At 39.6% G+C, this 20,762-nt stretch overlaps 1 protein-coding gene across 28 annotated transcripts in view; it reads left to right on the plus strand.

Moving 5' to 3' along the window:
* The window catches only part of NRXN1 (neurexin 1), a 1,133,558-nt gene that overhangs the window by 536,767 nt on the left and 576,029 nt on the right, over positions 1-20,762 (plus strand). For 21 of the 28 annotated variants that reach the window (XM_063648738.1, XM_063648746.1, XM_063648747.1 and 18 more), the window contains 2 exons: positions 1,838-2,219; positions 3,453-3,643. In XM_063648738.1, coding sequence (XP_063504808.1) covers positions 1,838-2,219; positions 3,453-3,643 — 573 coding nt within the window. Of the gene's footprint in view, positions 1-1,837; positions 2,220-3,452; positions 3,644-16,999; positions 17,355-20,762 lie in introns of those variants that run through there. The other 7 variants (XM_054474926.2, XM_054474933.2, XM_054474924.2 and 4 more) reach the window with 5 other exon arrangements.

Raw genomic sequence — 20,762 nt, forward strand, 5'->3', positions numbered from 1 at the left:
AAGTAGATCCCCACAGAACAATATTGAGGTCACTGAACAAGAAGAACTGAGGGAGAAGATAGAAATGATGTCACAGGAGAAACCAGAATTGACAAGGATGTAATAGTACTTTTGCATCAGATAGACAATCAGGAGGCATGGTAGTGAGGGTAGAGAGAGATGAAACAATTATTTATGGTGACATTTTTGTTTTAAAAATGTTTGCAGAAAGGGAATCAGAACAAATCAATGGCTGAAAAGAGAACACACCAAGGATGAGTAGAATGTTGTTTCCAGGATCAAGACTACAAAAGAGTGTTTGAAAATGAAATAGGGTTAAGTACAGTTCAGGGGACTTTTGTGTACAAATACATGTATAATCATCAAAGTCAATTAACCAAACATATAAACAGTTTTTCTTGCACAACAAAAAGCATGCCATCTAAATTTTACTTACAGATATTTCCTTAAAATGCTGTCTAATATTTTACTGTCTTGACTAAAGAAATAGAAATTTGTCAAACTGGCCGAAGGGGACACACATAGGTGGTTGTTCAGTCTTCATTACCCCTAGGGAAAAGGTTCAATGCATTTTCTCAGGGGCTGATTCTGGGATTAGCTCTAATTAATATTTTCATTAATAATATGGATGATGGAAAGGGGTAACTTGATACATTTTCCAATTATGGCAAATCCGGCAGGGAAGCTAGCACCTGGAAGAACCTGATTACAAAGTAAGTGAGCATTTTTAGTTGCAGAAGAGAGTGACTGACAGTTTATTTAGACAAGAGCAAGATGTTGGGTGTGAATCACCAGTACTGATACAAGTATCTTATATTTATGTTGTGTTTTAATATTTAGAAAACAAGTTCACATCTTTGCTTATTTATCTTACCTTCAACCTTGCAAACAGGTAAAATGATCACTCTGGAGATAAAGATGGGACTAAGTTTGCTATTAATGGGTTTGACAGGGAAATATGGAGGGGTAGAGAGAAATGAGGACTGAGTGGAATAGTCCGTTGCTAAATAAATTTGCATCCAAGCTTCACCCTAGGATGTTTAAAGAAGATTTTTGCCTTGTAGTATGGGGCATGGTGGGCTAATTTTACTGGTATTATCAAAATTGGGCAAGCTTTCAATTAGTGTATTTTGCTCGATTTAGTTATAGAAAACTTAAGGACAAAAAAAAGGCATAGGTGAAGAAATCAACAGGATTTCTAATGTATTTAGAAGGCTAGCATGAACAAAAACTATGGCCATTATTGAGCATGAAGTGGGAAAGTGAATAGTATATATTTAACTTCGAACACACTTTCATGTTTCATTACTGGAAGAAAGGGCTGCCACTCTCCACTCTTTCTATTGGGTATAGGAAAATATATAGTCACATTTTTTTTTCCTGGAAGAATATTTATAAGGAATAACATTACCTAACCATGAAGCTGAGATGTAGCACTTTCTAGTGGGGAGACTGAGAATAGTCACTGCCCCTAATGTGTCTCTCTGTGCACCCACCCTTCTTTCCTTTTTTCCTGCCTCTCCTTCTTTTACTATTTCCTCACTCTCTTGCTAATTTGTTTATTTTTCGCCTTTAAAAGATACCATTACTTTTGTTAATGAGGATGTTTTTTGTTAAGACTAAAATTTGGACAGGGATTACAACCTGGCCTAAGAATGTTTTATTATATAATCCAGGCTTACCTTTTAGCATCATTTAAGTGTTCTTACTGTACGCAACTGAGTACCAAGGAGGTATTTGGCTCCTTGTATTTTAGAATGTGATATTGTTACGAAAGCCTAAAGTTGAAAGTGCCTTTCAGATACAGAAAATAATAATATATTATCTTCTCTTTTAGGTCAAATGGCAGGTGATCATACTAGACTGGAGTTCCATAACATAGAGACTGGCATCATCACAGAACGACGGTATCTTTCTTCTGTCCCCTCCAACTTCATTGGACACCTGCAGAGCTTGACATTTAATGGAATGGCATACATTGACCTGTGTAAAAATGGCGACATAGATTACTGTGAGCTCAATGCCAGATTTGGCTTCAGGAACATCATAGCAGATCCTGTCACCTTCAAGACCAAATCGAGCTATGTTGCCTTAGCTACCTTGCAAGCCTACACTTCTATGCATCTTTTTTTCCAGTTCAAGACAACATCACTAGATGGACTAATTCTATATAACAGTGGGGATGGAAATGACTTTATTGTGGTTGAATTAGTTAAAGGGTGAGTACGTGCCTGTTCAATAGCAAATAAATAAAACTTTGGAAAAATGGACATCAATTTCCAAAAATATACACTAAGAAGAACATACTGGCTCATAAGGTGGTGGGCCGGAGCAAGTGGAGGACAAATAGGAATGCATTTGTTTAAATCATCTCTTAGGTATCTTAAATTAATATGGATTCAGGACAGTTTTTTGCACCTACATTTTCACATATGAGATACAAATTACATCGGGCTCTAATTTATGGTAGGCATTTCATGAATCTTACAATTCAAATGGGTATTTCCTGACTACGCACAATGTAATTCCACAAAAGCATTGCTACACGTTTGTAGGATAGTCTATGCTAAATTAAATAGCTAATTCAAGTACTCGGATTATTTAAATTTCAAAAAAATCCTTTTAACTCAAACTTCATTCTATCTCAGAGTGCCTTAGAGAATTTAGAAAGGAAGATTTGTGTAAACTTTCCTTAAAACTGTGAGGAAATTTTCATGTATTTTAATTGATTTAAGCATTTATTCACTCATTCTGCAAATATTATTGCATATTTACAATATGCTACATCAGGTGCCATGCACGGATATAAATATTTATACTTCTGCCACCCTTATGCACATCTCAGATTTCTACCACCCTGAGTCATACCCACACACACCAACACACAATCCTAGGGTTTGTAGATGAACACATAAATACAAAAGAAAAGCACTGTGACATGTTTCTTGAGATGATCACATGCAAAGGCTCAGGAGACTTTTCAGGGAAATTAGAAAAACATGTGGAGCAGGGAGTGGCTATTTGACCTGGATGTTGAAGGATGAGTACACATTCCCTATCCTCAAATAGGGAATCGAGATAGAGGAGAAAAGCAAGTGCAAGAACGAGAAGAATGGCCATTTTTAGTGGTTAGAGAAGGATGGAGGGAATTGTGGAAACAGGGAACACATGGTGAAAGATATTACTTTCCAAATTCATAAAGTTAAATGTAGACTATGATTTTAAAAATAATTTTCACCGTTTCCTTTAGTGAAGACAGCGAATAATCCTCTTTGCTGAAACAGAATAGTGTTTGTTACCCTCTTGATAGCTGAGTTTCTATGTAACTCATTGTCATGACTTCTAGTAAGGATGGAACCACCTGAAAAATAATCTCCATTAGTAATATCTACTTTAGCTTCAACAAAATTTAAAAAGTGATGGCACTTTCCCCTCTTTCATTTTTTTCCCAGGTACTTACATTACGTGTTTGATTTGGGAAATGGTGCTAACCTCATCAAAGGAAGCTCAAATAAACCTCTCAATGACAATCAGTGGCACAACGTGATGATATCAAGGGACACCAGCAACCTGCACACTGTAAAGATTGACACAAAAATCACAACGCAAATCACCGCCGGAGCCAGGAACTTAGACCTCAAGAGTAAGTGCATGTTAAGTCAGAGCAACGAGCCTTGCACCACACGGTCTCCCTTCACATGGAAAATCCTTTGCTTAGGGGTGTGTTTGTACCTTCTGCAAAGACTGACCAGAATTTCATTTTCAGCACATAATTAATAATACAACACACAAGCCTCTGCTCCCCTTTAATGTGGTAGGAACCTATGTATTTTTAATAACAGCTCAAAAAATGCAGCACCTAAGGAAGCATGCATGATTAAAATGTAAAAAGTGAGAAAAATATAATATTGGTCTTGATATTAAAAAGGCATTTGTAAGTTACTTAAGTCCCAACGGTTTTCAGTTGATTTGGAGTCAGGGAACCAGATATATAGGAGCTTACTCTAGAGCTTATTAGTTTTCTTTCCTTGGTAAGGTTTCCTGGATACTAAGTCCCTGACCAACAGGAGTTTGAGCCTGGCTTAGAAACCCTGTGTCTCCAACAGTGAATTCTATCCCCCATCCCAACACACACACACACACACACACACACACACACACACACGGGAATGCTTCTTTCACCAGCTGCTAAGAGAGTCTTAACATACGCTTCTCTTCCTTATTGATACTTCATTTCTCAAATGTACGTGACAAAATGCTGAAAAATCATGTCAATAATAGGAGAGAAATGACTGAAGTTTCTATTTGAATCACATTTTGTGATTTACTAAGAATATATGTGTGTATCCCATCTAATTTAACACTACAACAAGCATTCCAGAAAGTATTATTAGCATGTTATTCTCAATGTAGAAAATCTGAGATGTGAATGACTTGCCCAGGGATAAAACAACACCAACACCCTGCCCCAACCCCATTGATTCTTCGGCCCTATACTGATGCATCACAAAGCCCCACAGATACTATTGCAGGCATAATTTTTCTCGGAAAGAGCCGCTCCTTTTACTGATGGGATCTTTCCCTTTGATTCAAAAGACAGATACATTGGGGAGGGGAGTTAGGAAACTGGAAAGAGAAAATTTAACTCTTTTTTTTTTTTTTTTTTTTTTTTTGGAGACAGAGTCTTGCTCCGTCACCCAGGCTGGAGTGCAGTGGCACGATCTCGGCACACTTCAGTCTCTGCCTCCTGGGTTCAAGCAATTCTCCTGCCTCAGCCTCCCAAGTAGCTGGGATTACAGGTGCCCGCCACCATGCCCGGCTAATTTTGTATTTTTAGTAGAGATGGGTTTTTGCCATGTTGGTCAGGCTGCTCTTGAACTCCTGACCTCAGGTGATCCGCCCGCCTCAGCCTCCCCAAATGCTAGGATTACAGGTGTGAGCCACTGCACCCAGCCTCAACAGAACTCTTTCTAGAGAAAAATGCTCTTTCTAAATAAGATGAAAGGAGAAAGAAAAGTGTTTCACTTTCTGTAATTGCAGAATATATTTTGAATCCTGACACTTTATTTGCTCAACACATAAAATGTGTGGTAATGGTGTCTCCCTTCTTTCACAGTGGGCTTCTTGTTAACTTCAAAGAGATCTTATTTGTACCCACAAATCTAATAGCTTGGCTAAAAAAATAAAATGAAATTCAAAGAACTGCTTCTTACAGGCCAAACCTCTTTCTCTTTATTCCCTCTGACTGAAGAGCTTTTTCTTCTGTATTTTTCATGTGCCCCTGTTTTGCAGTGGGCTCAGGTGGTAATTGTCAGAAGAAAGAGAGAGACTGTAAAATTCAGTGTGCTGATCAAGCCACCAAAGCTAAAGCAAAAAGTGCCCTGTTTGTGTAGGTGAGATGTCAGTAAGTATAAGGGAACTTCACTGGAAATTAGAGATACTCTGTTGGAAATTAAAATGGCTAAAAAAAAAAAAAAGCAGTTAATAATTGGCTGAAGTATGTGGCATGTACAGCCCTACACATTGAGGGTCCAGAGAAGCAATGCGAGACAATGGATTGTATTTCTTCAGATAGTTAGGACACTGTCTCCTGAGAAGTAAATATCTGCTTATTTTTCATTAACAAATGGAAGTGAAGGTAATAGGAGATTGTAGTCTAGGATTCTTTCTGGTAGGGGTACTTACACATCTAACTTCAGAGTTTATTTTTATTAAAGCACTAAGTGATGGATAACTCTGAAGATAAAACAGGCTTTGCCCATAATAAAGAAAAAACACTGTAAGTATGAACTTAAAAATGGCATATTACATAATTTTAAGATATATAGTAATGAACTCTCAGTGTACTTGTGTTTTTTTAGAAAGCACAATTAAAATTGTTTGTGAATTTCCCATGTGAAGGGGCTAATCATCAGTATAGAATAATACCTTCTGCACTGCAGAAAAGTAAGAGCAAGTTTCTAAAATTAGTCCAAGTTTGGGCTAATAAATTGGGTATGTGATCCGATGGCAACAGTCATCCCATGGTGCCTCTTATCATGTGCACCATCAGCTAGAGGGAGTTTGAGGACAGCCTGCTCTGGGGCCTGATGTCTCTTGTCTCTCATCATCACCACTTTGGGTAAGCATGGCTGTGGGCATTGGCCAGAGCATGAGTATTTATGGAGCATTGACTTTGGAAAGAGGACAACAGGGTTTCTGCAATGGAAGGCTCTCCATCTCTAGGAGAATGCCAGCATTGAGGGAGCATTTATAGGACAGAGAAGGACAGCACTTATAGGTGCTGTGGAGTTGTAGTGGGGCATTGAAACAAAGCTGGGACCACCTGGAAGGCTTTTTTGCAGCAGTAATGTTTGAGGGATATTTGAAGGGTGAGCAAGAGCAATGAGGCATTTTTTCTTTTTTCCACCTGGACGCCTACTGGAATTTAGAGGGACTTATTCATAAAGGAGAACTTCTACATGAACTCTTCGCTCAGACGTGGACAGCAGTGTTTTCTTTGCATACTAATCATGTAGCATTGAGCTGCAGGAGAAATGAAAGTTGACCTATTTTGGTCAATAGATTGTATTCTTAAAGAATTAAAGAAAACATCAGATTTACTCTCCACCCTGCTGAAAGTCATTGCAGCCATCTTTGGTGCTTCTCAAAAGAAGGTCAGCCAACTTTAACTACTTGAGAATCATGTAGTGGTGTTTGTGAAGTTCATATTTCTGGATCCTATCTCAGACCAACCAAGGCAGTAATCATTTGAGAGAAATGCGCAGAAAACAACAGGCATCTGTCTTTTTAAAGTGCATTGACTGATAGAGATGCCGTGCGCTACAGAGTCCTGAAATAATGCAAGATCTATGTTGAGGCCAAATTTAACTCACTTTTAAATTTTTGTATAAATCCTGGTTTTGCTTTTATTTCAGAATGTTACTGGTTTTTGTTTGTTTTACCAGCCCTGGGCTGAAGTCGCATTATTGGCTCGTTAGGATTATTAGGAGAATTTTTTTTATCCTCTTTATGTTTTACCATACCTTAAAAAGACACTAGAGGGCAGCAGAAGGCCACAAAACATGCTGCATAGGACCCGGGAGTTGGGGAAACCTCAACCTGCTCCATTTGCAAAGGGAAGTAGAATTTCTTTTGTTTTCAGACATCTAAAATTCCACAGTTGGCTTTTATAGTGATGCATGCTTTTGTCCGTGGCTCTGTTTCATTATAGGAACAGGACTTTAGTGTAGAACTTTGAAAACTGGGGCTCATGTATTTCATTCTCCACCTTGACTCCAATAGAAACGATCAGAAATGGGCAGGAATCTAATGATCTTTGTCTCAGAAGATAAATTCCATGCAGCTGGCCTTGTTCAGCTTATCTTTCATGACACCGCTCGATTCTCAGGGGGTTGTGTGTCTCTTCCTGCTGATACAGTTTTGCTTTCATCTTTATTTCCCAGCTGTTTGTGTTCTATTCCCTCTGGTTATTATGTACAAGCAGCAACATGCAATGAAAGGAGCAGCAGAAATTTGCTCTCTGGCATGATTTCCTAGCCTAGCTTTTTATTCATTTTAGGACTTCTGAGACCTGCCTCCTTTAGAGAGATAAATGGTTGGTGCGATTCCTCCTTATGTTCCTTCTCTTGTTCCTGTATATGGCAAATTTGCATGTTAGGATGTGCATATATATGGAAGGGAGCTGATATTTATTAAGTGCCTACTAAATGGTAAATAGATTTAACTGAAGTTATTGTATTTAATCCTTGCAATTACCCAGGGATTTAAATTGAGGTCAGTCTTGCTCATTCATTAATCTAGTTGAAGAAAAAAATAGGGAGGAAGAATTGCTTTTAGCCCCCACCTTCAATGAGTACCCTTCTTTAAAGCATTACCTAAGTTTATCCTTCAGCAAATTGAGGATGTATATAGTTTACTTGATGGGGGAAAATTAAGATTCCTAGCTGTGTAGCATAGAGTGCCCTCAGGTGGCCACCTAGCAAAACTACATAAAACTGAGTACAGTGATTTATTTATGGGCCACATCTAGGTCAGCCCTGGCAGCACTTTGTCCTTTCTTCCTCCTCTGTTCTCCCTCTCAAACCCAAAATTCCTTCAAGGATTTTGAGCTCTGGCATTGTCTTCTGATCTTGCCCCTTTTCCTTCTTACCAGGATCATCACCCATTTATCTCTCCCTCAACCTTCCTAGTATTCCTCCTTAAATCTCACCCTGAAGGCAACTGTCTGCTATTCATCCTGCTACCAAGCCACTTAAATGTCCCTAATCAGAAACAACTCAACAGGGACTTTCTTTTCAAATATACTCAATCTCTAAGCAAAGTTTGAAGTTAAATAGTATTCTTGCTCTTTTCTTCTTGATCTCTGACCAGTTGTTACTACTCAGCTCCCTGCCCTCTCCAATCCTGAATATAACACATACCCCCTCCATTTTATACCTTTTCATGTTGCTACTTGACAAATCTTTACTGCTGTCATTCAGTAAAACAGATTCTATTCAGTCATAATCACGTTTAAACATGCCCAGGCTTTGTATATTCTGCCCACATGACATCTGACAGCCCACTTGTCTTGCCCAGATACTTTGTTTAAATAGAAAATATTCAGGGAAGAGTGATGTTGAGCTTAACGTTAGAGCAGGATATGGCACTGGAAGTGGAGGGAAGGTCCTGCTGTCCTGTGGTTAGGCCATCTTTATTAGTTTCTTGTTTTCGCTGTTTGAGGTTTTTTTTTTTTTTTTTTTTTTTTAGTCTATTTAAGGGAAAGAGATTTATTAACTTTATTTCCATTTGTAGGAGATTATTTTAAGGATCCAGTAGGAAGTAAGAGAGACAAGAAACCCTTTCAGCTGTTGAACAACAAGGCCTCACAGAGGATAAGAACTTTGTTCTTGGAGTCATACTGGGATCTCAAGAGCCATCCTCTTTGTTGTTCCCTTGGATACACATGTTCACTGCTCCCTAATCCATTGCCCCACCACGACAGCAGTGCAGCCACCCTCGCTCTATTCTGTCTGCTGGCACTGCTGTGAGATGGCTCCTCTCTGCCTGCTGGCTTCTTCCACTCTTGGCTTCTTCTGCTCGTGGCTTACACCTATGGCTTTTGTTCCTGTGTATGTTTCCACTTCTGTCCATTCACCGCTTCATCTCACTTTCCAGTTCCCCCCAGTACAGGGTTTAGTACAGTGTGTGGACCTGGGTCTAGGCTATAACTTCGTAAGTTTTCCCCTGCTGCTACTGGCTAGGCTCACTTCTTTAGTCCAGTTACACAATTACGCAGAGGTAGCTTTTTGAACTTGAAAGGGAAGAGAAGGAGACTATGGGTTGGAAGGCCGTCTGTAACCCCTGACAAAAGAGCAGGGTAATTTTCTCATTTTGAAGGGCCCTGAATGCCATGCCAGAAGATGGGAAAGGTGAAATTAAAGGGTTTTGAGAAGCAGAGGAGAATTCACAATGCTCGTTAGAATTATTCCTTTGGCTTCAATGGGATGGATGAGCCGAGGCTCAGGGAAAAGACACCACTTTTGAGGCAATTGCCATAGTACAGAACAAAGACAATAAGGTTCTGAGTATGTAGAAATAAGACTTGATATATTGTTACTCCTTTCCTTACACAAGAATTTTAGAGCAGTTACTTGAAAGACAGATAGAGATGTGAAACTACTGTTTCTCTTCTGCCATATCCATTGAATCCCCGGGTTTTGCAGAATTTGTCTCAATCTGTTCTCTTTACTGTAAAGCCGTTGTCAGTGTGTTTTAGTCCTACCTTAAGGAGGTGGGAAGTTGAGAGTAGGATTAAAACATTCCCTTCCCATGCAATTATTCCCTTCCCGTGCAGTTATCTGGGACCTGCCATCCAACATTTGGTTTGGAAGTTCTTCCCTCTGCTTCCCTGTGGTTCTTGGCCCAGCTCACAGTATTTCAGCAGAGTTTAAATTCTTTATTCTCTACTAAAAGCGTTTTTTAAAAATTCCTTCACCCATTTTACTTGTTTCTGAATTTTTCTGACATTAACCATGGGTTGTCTATATTTAGTTTTATCAACTCCCTCCAACTATATTATTTGAAATTTCTCTTCCCACCATTAGAATCGTACGAACTTAGGAACTATATACGAACTTAGGAACTATAAGTGATCTTGGAGATTGTCTGGTCTGACCAATTCCTTTTACAAATGAGAGAAATCTGCTCAGGGGAGGTTGACCTGCCCAGCTGTCCCAGTTTCACATTTCTTTACCATAGCTCAGAAGACACAAGTTGCGTAGCTCATGTCAATCTCAATTGACTGCTAATGACAACCTGCAGCAACACGCTGAAAAGAAATCTGCACCTTTCTGTGGATTCATTGGTGAAGATTATTGGTGTGATCAGTCACAGGCCCAAGATGCAGATTGGTAGTGAGAGTGCCACCTATTGACTCTGCTTTTGGTGAAACTTTAAAGGTCCCAACCCATCCCATTTGCAGATGTATAAAGCCCTGGGGCTGGTTTCTTCTCACCCAGCACACTAGCTGAACTCTGACAGCCACAGGCCTTGGCTTCCATGCTTGGAACAGCCACAAGGAGGTTGTGCACAGGGAGAAATAGCTTTCTTCAGCTTTTCCACAGCCAAGTGTGGGCTCCTGGAAAGTTCAATCCTATGCCCAGACGCCTTTCATGATAAGCTGACAGTTTACCATGTCCCAGCAGGGTGGTGATTAGATGACTTGAGCTCTTCGAGGTGGTGACATTTGTGCCGTGGAGCAGCAAGTACCTGCAGGTGCTCAGAGCTGAGTTCTCAAAGGTCAGGTGACTGCTTACAAGACCTCAGCATCATCCAGAGATGAGCCTTTGGTGCAGGTCCCTCTTTAGGGAATGCCAGGAGTGGTGGTGCGTTTTCTTAGAATTCGAGCTTCTTGTTCAAGAGCTGTCTTTGTCAGCCATCTGAGAAGGCAGATATTTGACAATATCTCTCTCATTCAAGTAAGATTTAAATCTTCAGGGTTTTCCTACCTCTCAGACCTCCCTCTTTTTGCTGAAGGGAGACTTATACAGAAGTCTTTGGAGTACAGTAGCATAAAACCATTCAGACTGACAGGTGATGGGGAAAGGGACAGGAGGACAGGGTATAGCATTCAGGAACCCATGGACAAGAACAGAGAAAGATCAACCCTAGGCTCCATAAAAGGCGTATTCAGGAAAGCTCTTAGCAGTAAGCCAGTGTTGCAGCCTCACTCGGTCTCTACTGGGGCTGTGAGCTGCCTCCCATCAGCTGCCCAGGGAGCATTCCCTTGTTCCTCTCCCTCTCTGCACACTAGTTTTCTCTGCTTTCACAAGCATTGGTAAACTTGGCCCTCTCAGACCTGGATTTTCACCCCTGATCAACTCAAATACCCAAGAAAGACTCATTTAAGTTTAGCAGTTCTAGTGCCAAATTCTTGGAAGAGTACATTTGATCGAGACAGATGTCCTCCCTGTGCCAGGATGAGGGAATAAGAGACAGAGTCACATCATACAAATATGAGTTTACTGGATATGTTTAAAGAAATATGGGGATAGGCTACTTGGGTTATAAATGGAGATATCAAAGGCTCAAAAAGTGTGATTTTTAACCTGCTATGCAAGAATTAAGGGACAGGGTTTGCCTTGCTCTGGAGTAGGGGGTGAGGATAGGGTCTAAATTCTTCAAGGTGGTAGAATACTAGGTGCTAGGTGATACCCAAATGTTTAGATGATAAAACTCATAAGTGCTTGAGTGAGCAGCATTTGTTTTTGGGTGGAGACAGAGACTTTGTTTATACATAGGGAGTACATGAGGTGGCAAAGCCAAGCAATAGTCAGAGGTTCCCAGGAATTCACAGGAAACGCCAGGAGAAGGAGGACCTTAGATTTTTACCTTCTGTGCACTTGCGAGGGTCCTAACCAGACTCATCTAGATCTGTAATGGACATAGGGGCCCAGGCTGACATCTGGGCAATGTTACAGTTGTTTACTATATTCCCAAAAGGGAATGTCACTATTATTTTCAGGCAATTGTCTCATCTAGTTGGATTTCAGTAATAACGCAGCCCCTGCCCTGTTTCAGCATGACCCAGAAGAAAGCCAGCTTCCATCCCGGGTACTGTACAATTCCTCTTGAGCCATGGGTCAACATGGAAATAGACTTGAAATTTGGGTGGGCTTAAAACAAAGTTGCTGCTCCCACGGTAGAGATGCTCAAAAGCTAAATCTGCCATCTTTATCCACACAGGAAAATGCATTTTTAATGGCATAGCACTGTTGTGGCTCTTTATTTTCATGCACTGGAGGGTACTTCCAGTGCTCCTTAGGAACCACATTAGGTCAATCAGCGTCCCCCACTGACATCACATGAATGTGATTTTCTGTTTCCATTCTTCAAAGTGGCACCTTTTTGGTCTTTGCAATTAATTATTTTGGTTATTCTTAAGGACAATACAAGAAGCATATAGCATTATAATTAATAATACAGTCTTTGACGTCAGAAAGACCTGGGTGAAATAGCATCTCTGCCATTTCTTTTGTGTATTTCCTTAGGCAGGGTTTTTCACTATCACCGTCATCATCATCATTATCCTCATCTACCTTTACTAGGCATTAGGTAAGACGCCTACTTATATTTTCTCTTTAATTTTTGTGACAAACTGATGAAGTTGCTCTACTTATCGCCATGTAACAGGTGATGAAACTAATATAAGGCTTGGGGAGGTTAAGCATCTCACCAGAACAATAATGGTAATAATACTAAATAGAAATTATTGTAACCATTTCTAAGGGCTCGTTGTATCTCATGTACTGTTATAAATATTTGCACATGGTATCTCATCTCAATTAATTCCCAGAACAATACACAAGGTTTGCCAGTGTATTCTTTGATGCTCAAGGGTTTGTAAAAAGGACTAGGAGGGCTTGTAAGGCTCATTTGGATCTGACAGGTGTTGGCAATATTTAGGCCAATTTCCCGTAACTACCCTAGTACAAGCAGAGCCCATTTGCCGTCTCAAGTTTATTAGAGGTTGACTAGTATGATGTTAGTTATCAATATTGCTAACCTGTCTGTGGGAAGTTCTCTCCTCCCTCTCCCCTCCTCACGCCACACTCACACTCCCCTACCCACAATACACAGACTCCTTAGGCCTCTCACCACTGGCTTCCCCTTAGAGTTCTGGGATGTAAAAAGAATTCAAATACTATAAGGGCCTGTACTAGTGTACTGTTCTTTCTCTAACACAACAGCCCTTTGACAGTTAAAAATTTAACATGTGTAGTTCCCTATATTTTTTGTGAAACCCAATGAACTCAGTTTCCCAAAATGATGTCCAAAATGACATTAAGTGTCTTTTGTCTGCGACATCTGTGAATCATGCACATCAATAGAGTGGTATTGTAGAAAACTGAGTGTTTTCATGAGAAAAACTATCTCATAGCTTGGGTCTGTCTTTATTCTCTATTCAAAGATATAATAAATTACCTTTGTTATTGTCACCGTCATCCTCATTATTATCAACTATGTCATTTATACATGCCTATATGTCATGCATCATGTTAAGGGCTTATGTGTGAAAGGATTACATTAAATAAGTGTGATATCCTAATATGGTCAAGCTATAATATCATTTTTTTTACCGCAACCGATCACTTTAAAATGTATTGTGTTAAGGTATTTGTACCATGTACTGATTTAGAGTAAATGTTTGGGTTCACTTTTAAGGTAATTATATCATAATTTTATATTATAAAACATAACATTCATTAAAATTACAAAACACCAATCTGACTTACTAATCAAAGCTCAGAATTGAGGCTGCCCTCTGCTTTGGTCAGTCACTGGCAGTAGGGCAAAGGGCAAGTTCGGCTACTGCCTTTTCCGGCAGTTATCTTTCGACAGCTTTTTGACAAGGCACATCAACTGACGTTGGGACTCTTGGTCTGGCAAATCCCTTGAATTCCTCCTCTCCTGGTGCATTCTTGGGTTCATTCAAGGCTTTTCTGCCAGACCTTCCAACCTTAATCCCTGTGTAGGGGGATGCTTCTGCTCCCTCCTCACAGACTCTTACCACATGGGCCGCCCTGTCTCTAGGCAGTCCTGCCCGGCTTGCTGTTATGCACTTGAGGCCCACCTCGGCCCATGAGGAGTTTCCGTGGATCCTTTGTCCCCTCAACCTTGGAAGTGCACCCCATTCCCAATGCTCTCATTTCCTTTCCATTCCATCTTGACCTCTTTAAAGTTTTCTCAGCATGTCAGGAGCCAGTTCTGCATCCCCCAGTGGTCGGGAACGCAAAGCAAGCACTCCAGGAGACCCTCCTCTGAGAGCTGCCTTGCCAGGCTTGGAGCTAGAATGTAGGAGCACAAACTCACTGCATAGTAAGAGCTACTTCAAAAAATATTCTCAGACACCTTTTCTTCCCATTTCTGATCCATTTTATTTTTATTATTTCCTTGATGTAGCTGAGGGGTTCAAGGGCCTTAGAACCAGTATTTCACCTGTTCCTTGATAAATTTTGAATCTGGATGTCTGTCTCATTCTCACATTGTCTGATATTGACTGTGTTGGTACTTGAGTCAGAAATTCAATTTTAGTATTTATTTTACACATACAGTCTCTGAATCCTCACAATTAGATCAATGAATTATTAGTGCTCCCATTTTACAGATGAGATAATGGAGACTTGGAAGGCTTAAGTGAGTTATTCATTTCTCACGTAGCACGAAACGATAGAAACAGAATTTGAACCCAGGTCTACGGCAGTATTTAAATACTGCCATCTGTATTTGCCAAAATATTTGAAAGGATTACTTCTGAATATCTAGAGTGAAAAGCTAACATTTATTTTAATCTTGGGGGGAAATATCATAAAATAAAACACTTTCTATTCCATAAAAAATCTTAATCAAGCTTCTACTTTTCTACTACATTGTATAACATTGAAAATTCCACTTCTGGTAGTTGCAAAGGAACTGGATATTTCCACTTTACTTTCTATATGCTCTTCTCTTCCCAATGTCTTGCATAGCATCTATATATTGTTTCTGTCTTCTTAGCCCCTGAAATCCCCCTCAAACAATACAGCTAACAACTTTAATTGCTGTGTGTCCTTTATATATATTCTGCAGAATATTTGCATTCATAGGTATGTAGAATAGGCTCTGGAAAAATCTAGTACTTGGTTGGGTGATTGGGGGTTGGCCTATCAATCATTCATCGGCTGGTACAAACTGGCTACTTGCAGGCTCATTCAGCTCTCAAAGCCCTTAATTTCCTTAGCCTTTAGGAAAAGTTCCTAACACTTCCCTGACCTGGAGGAGGGATCCCTGCTTTTAAGTATCTCCATTTCTCCTGAAGAATAGTTTATGTTGGAAGAACAAAGTGTTTGGAGACATGCACTAGGAAATTACACTATAGCAACTGGATGTGGTGACCTTATTGGTATTAATAATATTCCATCTTTGGAGCACAGAAGGAATTCTTTTTTGGAAAAAAAAATACAGAAATGTTCAGATACTTAAGGAAAAACAAGAGTGTGATTTGACTCCAGGAAGCTCATAATATTTTAAAGGCTCTTTGGCAATGTCTGTAAGTTTTTTTGTGTGTGCTTTGTACTACTTTGTCCTTTCAAGCTACACAGAAAACCACTGGTGGCTATAACTTTTTTATCCTGTTTATATCTAAGTTGAGAGCCGGTGCCAATTTTTCACCTACATTAAAGAGACCTATTATAGGAAAGAGCTGTTCTTTTATATTTACCCTTTATACCGCTGGGTCTTCCCCACCCAAAATAATTGTTCATTTGTTTTGAAATAAGAAAAAAACCTGTCTTTCAAATAAGAAAAGTTATTTTGGGAAAGAAAGTCTAATTGTTCTGTACACTATTTGGGAAAAAATAACAGCTTTACATAAGTTCTGCTACTTGTTCCCTATTTATAAGTCTCTTTTAATTTCCAGAACAGTCATTTCTAAACTCCTCTATCTATTCTACTCCTGTCATTGAGAAGCGTTTTAGTAAAAATAGGAGAGTGTGGTGCATCTGAAAAAGAATTAGCCTGGGAGTCAAACGCTTAAGTGCTGGCATTATTATTCTTGTATTGCTTGTATTACCCTGGGCAGGTAACTAAACTTTTCGGAAGGGTAGTTTGTTCATCTGTCAGGTAGGGATAATAATAACCTCTCTACCTATTGTGAAGGGTTGCAACAAGGATCAAATGGAATAAGAGATGTGAAAGTGTTACGAGAAAGGGGCCCTGATCTGGAACCCAAGAGAGGGTTCTTGAACCTTGTGCAAGAAAGAACTTGGGGCAAGTCCATAGAGTAAAGTGAAGGCAAGTTTATTAGAGAAGTAAAGAAACAAACAAATGCCTACTTTATAGGCAGAGCAGCATCATGGACTGCTGAACTGAGTATACTTATAGTTATTTCTCGATTATATGCTAAACAAGGGGTAGATTATTCATGAGTTTTCCAGAAAATGAGTGGGCAATTCCCAGAACTGAGGGTTCCTCCCTTTGTTAAGCCATATAGGGTAGCTTTCTGACATGGCATTTGTAAACTGTCATGGCACTGGTGGGAGTGTCTTTTAGCATGCTAATAAATTATAATTAGCATATAGTGAACAGTGAGCATGACTAGAGATGACTTTCATTGCCATCTTGGTTTTGGTGGCCAGATCCTTTTTTTTTTTTTTTTTTTTTGAGACGGAATCTCACCTTGTTGCCCAGGCTGGAGTGCATGGGCGTGATCTCGGCTCACTGCAACCTCTGCCTCCCGGGTTCAAGCGATTCTCCTGCCTCAGCCTCCCAAGTAGCTGGGACTACAGACGCATGCCACCACGCACAGCTAATTTTTGTATTTTTAGTAGAGATGGGGTTTCTGCCCGCCTGGGCCTCCCAAAGTGCTGGGATTATAGGCCTAAGCCACCGCACCTGTTGGCCAGATTCTTTACTGCATTCTGTTTTGTCAGCAAGGTCTTTGTGACCCGTATCTTGTGTGGACCTCCTATCTCATATGTTACTAGGAACATCTAAGCTTTCGGGAATGCAGCCCAGCCCAATAGGTCTCAGTCTTACTTTACCCAGCCCCTATTCAAGGTGGAGTCACTCTGGTTCAAAAGCTTCTGAAAAAAGCACCTTTCAAACTGCACTGTTTGTGCATGTGTAAGGTATAGCAGTATATGTGAGGTTGAAAACCCCTGCAAATCCATATGCAGTCCCAGAGAGCATTACACAGTGAGTAAAAAAATGAAACATGGAATGGTGACAGAATTGTCTGCTGTAAGGAATGTCACAGGTATTTAAACTGGCTGTCATTTGGATGAGACAAAAGGAAAAAACTGAAACTGTTTGTACCCAATTTTTACCTAAAGGTAAATTTAAAAATTTAAAGCCATTAGATGAAGTTAGCTTGGCATGGATTTATATCCCTGAACTCGCACCCCATCTGCCACAGTGTTACTGGCATAGAGTGGGTTTAAAAGAAGATGGATTACTGTACACACTCCCATAGCAATTTCACTTTATTATTTCCCATTTAGCATGCCCACCAGGTTTCCTCACAGTCTGTTGGCCAAACATACAAACAAAATCTGTCTTTCTGTTGTAAGTTTCAGAATCATACTTTTAAAAAAATCTTTTTTGGGGCAGTTTTGTTTCAAAATTTAAATAAGAAACAAAAGTTCAGAGTATTGGAAGAATTAGATGTTCTGTTGATATGGATAATAACAATATTAACTCCCCAAAACTCACTACAGGAAAACGTTAAAGTCTAAACTCTTACCTTATTGGGGTTGCCCCTCCCCAACTTGTCCCACATAAGTGCTGGTTTGTACTAGATTGGGCCATGGATACATACAAGTGTCTGATTTATCTCTTTGTGGGAGACAATTGAAGAGTAACTGCTATATCTAAAAATCAAATGTTAATTTTTGGTAAAAACATTTTGATAAAATTTGATTTAAAAAGTTTTGAACGTAAGAATTCTACTTATGTATCAGAATTTGAATACCTAATATTTATAATTATGGAAGAAAATTGACTTTGCCTTTATGAGATTACTCCATTATTATGCAGATGAGTCTCTTATTGTACCAGTTGTCTCAGGAATTTGTTAGCTTGCTTGGATTTTTGCTACCATTTATTACCATTACTTTTATCAACTAGCCACAACTCTCCAAAATTTCCTGTATGTTGTAGTAGTGAAGCTGTACATATTGGCCACTTGCCACTTAGAGCGTATAGGGTGTACATGTGCGTGTCAGTCTGGGTTAACTGACAATTAACATAGTTTCAGAAGACCTGGGCTTGCAATAAGACCCTGCCCTTTTCTGGTATTGTAGCCCTAAACCATAGTTTCTTCATCTGTAACATGTATCCCTGATATCCTTTACTCCTCTTGTAGCTCAACAGGCAAAAACCAGATAGAACAATACATGTGCAAATGCTTGGTCAAGTTTAGCATACCTAACTCATGTCAGTTATTATTATAATGATGAAGTCAGAGCTGTTTTTTCTGGTTTTGACCATACTAATGCCTGACATTGATTACCAAAGATTCAAAGCAGTAAGGAAGACCTCTGTCACTCAGACAGGACTCTGTACATTTCAGTTCAGTTGTCTCGGTGATTTTTGTGAAACTCAAAGTCATTTTAGCTAAAGCAATATACTGTTAGATGTGTAAGCCTGCTGTAGGATCAAGAACAACTGTGGCTGGCAAGGAGCCAAGAAATAGAAGCTGCAAACTAGAAGGACTCTAACCCTAGGAGTCTTTGAGTGGTGGCCCAAAGGCTAGATGGAGTGAAACATCTGCAAACCAAAAGGAAGTGCAGATGAGGATTAACAAACTCACTAGAGCAGAGCACTAGGAGTCCACACGGTTATCTTCTCTGTGTTCTACAGACACAGACAGCAAATAAATGCATGCCTTTCTTTGTGATAATAACAGAGCAGATGAGTCTGGAGAGACAGTGTGAAGTGCTCATGGTGTCCATATGCCTATGGAGGATGCATGAATCAGGTTGTATTTGTATACGGAGCAGCACAGAGCCAGAATGAAACAGAAGGCCAGGATAGGCTCAAATTTAATTTCCCCCAAAGATTTTTATACATATTTTAATTGGAGAAGACGATTCATGCATGGGTTCTCGTTACTACACACATTGATACTCCAAACTGTTTCTACACCTCTATCTTCATCTCTGTATCTCTTTCTACAAATAAATTCAGTATACATCAGTTAAAACTGGTCATGTATTACTCTATCAAGTTACGCTATCAGAATGGGAAAAAATATGCCATTGAATTCCCTAAATTTTCTTAATGAGCTAGATGGCTTCACGTTTGTGTTTAAGAAAGGGATCAGGCCGGGCATGGTGGCTTACGCCTGTAATCCCAGCACTTTGGGAGGCCAAGGCGGGTGGATATCTGAGGTCAGGAGTTTGAGACTAGCCTGGCCAACATGGTGAAACCCAATCTCTACTAAAAATACAGAAGTTAGCTGGGTGTAATGGCATGGACCTGTAATCCCAGCTACTCTGGAGGCTGAGGCAGGAGAATTGCTTGAACCCAGGAGGCGGAGGTTGCAGTGAGCCAAGATTGTGCCACTGCACTCCAGCCTGGGCAACGGAGCAAGACTCCATCTGAAAAAAAAAAAAAAAAAAAAAAAAAAAAGAAATGGATCAGTAGATGAAAAATTTTCCACAATTAACTTAATTCATTATTGCTCAGGTAAAAGGAGCCAGGGACAAATATGAGTGCTGACATAAAACCTTCCCTGTGTCCTTATTGTTTCAATGATTATTTATTGAATGTGAACTACTAATTCATCCATTCATTCAGTGAGTCAACAAATAATTATCAAATGCTTACTAAGTGAAAATGAGAATATAAATGTGTTTAGGATTATTCCTTCAAATAATTTATAAACTAATGGTTACATAAGGCTTACACATACAAAGAACTGAAAAAGATAAAATCATTTTCAGAAAAGGGGTTCAATTTTTTATGAGGATTCCAAGATATTCATCTGTGGCTAAGGAAACAGGTACACATTTCCAAGTTGGAGTTTGAGTTGAGTCCCCCAAGTTGAGTAGGATTTTGAAGAACAACATCAGAAGAGGAAAGGCATTCATGCTGGAAGTATTGTATACCACAAGCAACGATGGAGCAGTGGGAAAATGCAGGGTTGGGGAAAGGCTGCCAACATAGTTTGACTAAAGGTCAGAGTGTGGGGAGAAGATAGATATTATTTCAATCTTCTAGCTGGCAAAAGTTATTTTTGAAAGATAGTTCAAAGTTTAGCAAAAGTTTTTGAAGAGAAGTAATTCAAAATCTTGATCACTGCTGAGCCTTAAACTTAATTTAGATGATACAGAAAGGTATTGAAGATATCAGAACACAGTGGAGTGACTGAGACAGTGTTGATGAGGAGGCTGAATGGAGACAGTGACACCAGGTAACAGGTTAGTACTTAAAAGGTGTGTACAAGGAGAAAAATAGATAAGAACTGAAAATGGGAATGAAAACGAAACAACAAATGTCAGAAGTATTGGCAAAGTTGAGTCATTCACCCCTTGGCAGTAGTTGATTGCAAGGTGTGAGATATAAAATAAAGTTAAAAATGATATTGAAATCCCAATCTGGAGAGCAGGTAGACTAGAAATGTGGCTGTTACACAACATGAAAGTCTAGAAAAAGTAATTTCACAGCAGGGGATATGATGAAGGTTTGATTTTAGGCTGGACCTAGAAATTCAGGACAAGCCTAAAGATAATAATTTA

The sequence above is a fragment of the Pongo pygmaeus genome, chromosome 12, assembly GCF_028885625.2.
Source record: "Pongo pygmaeus isolate AG05252 chromosome 12, NHGRI_mPonPyg2-v2.0_pri, whole genome shotgun sequence".
In the NCBI taxonomy this organism is placed as follows: domain Eukaryota; kingdom Metazoa; phylum Chordata; class Mammalia; order Primates; family Hominidae; genus Pongo; species Pongo pygmaeus.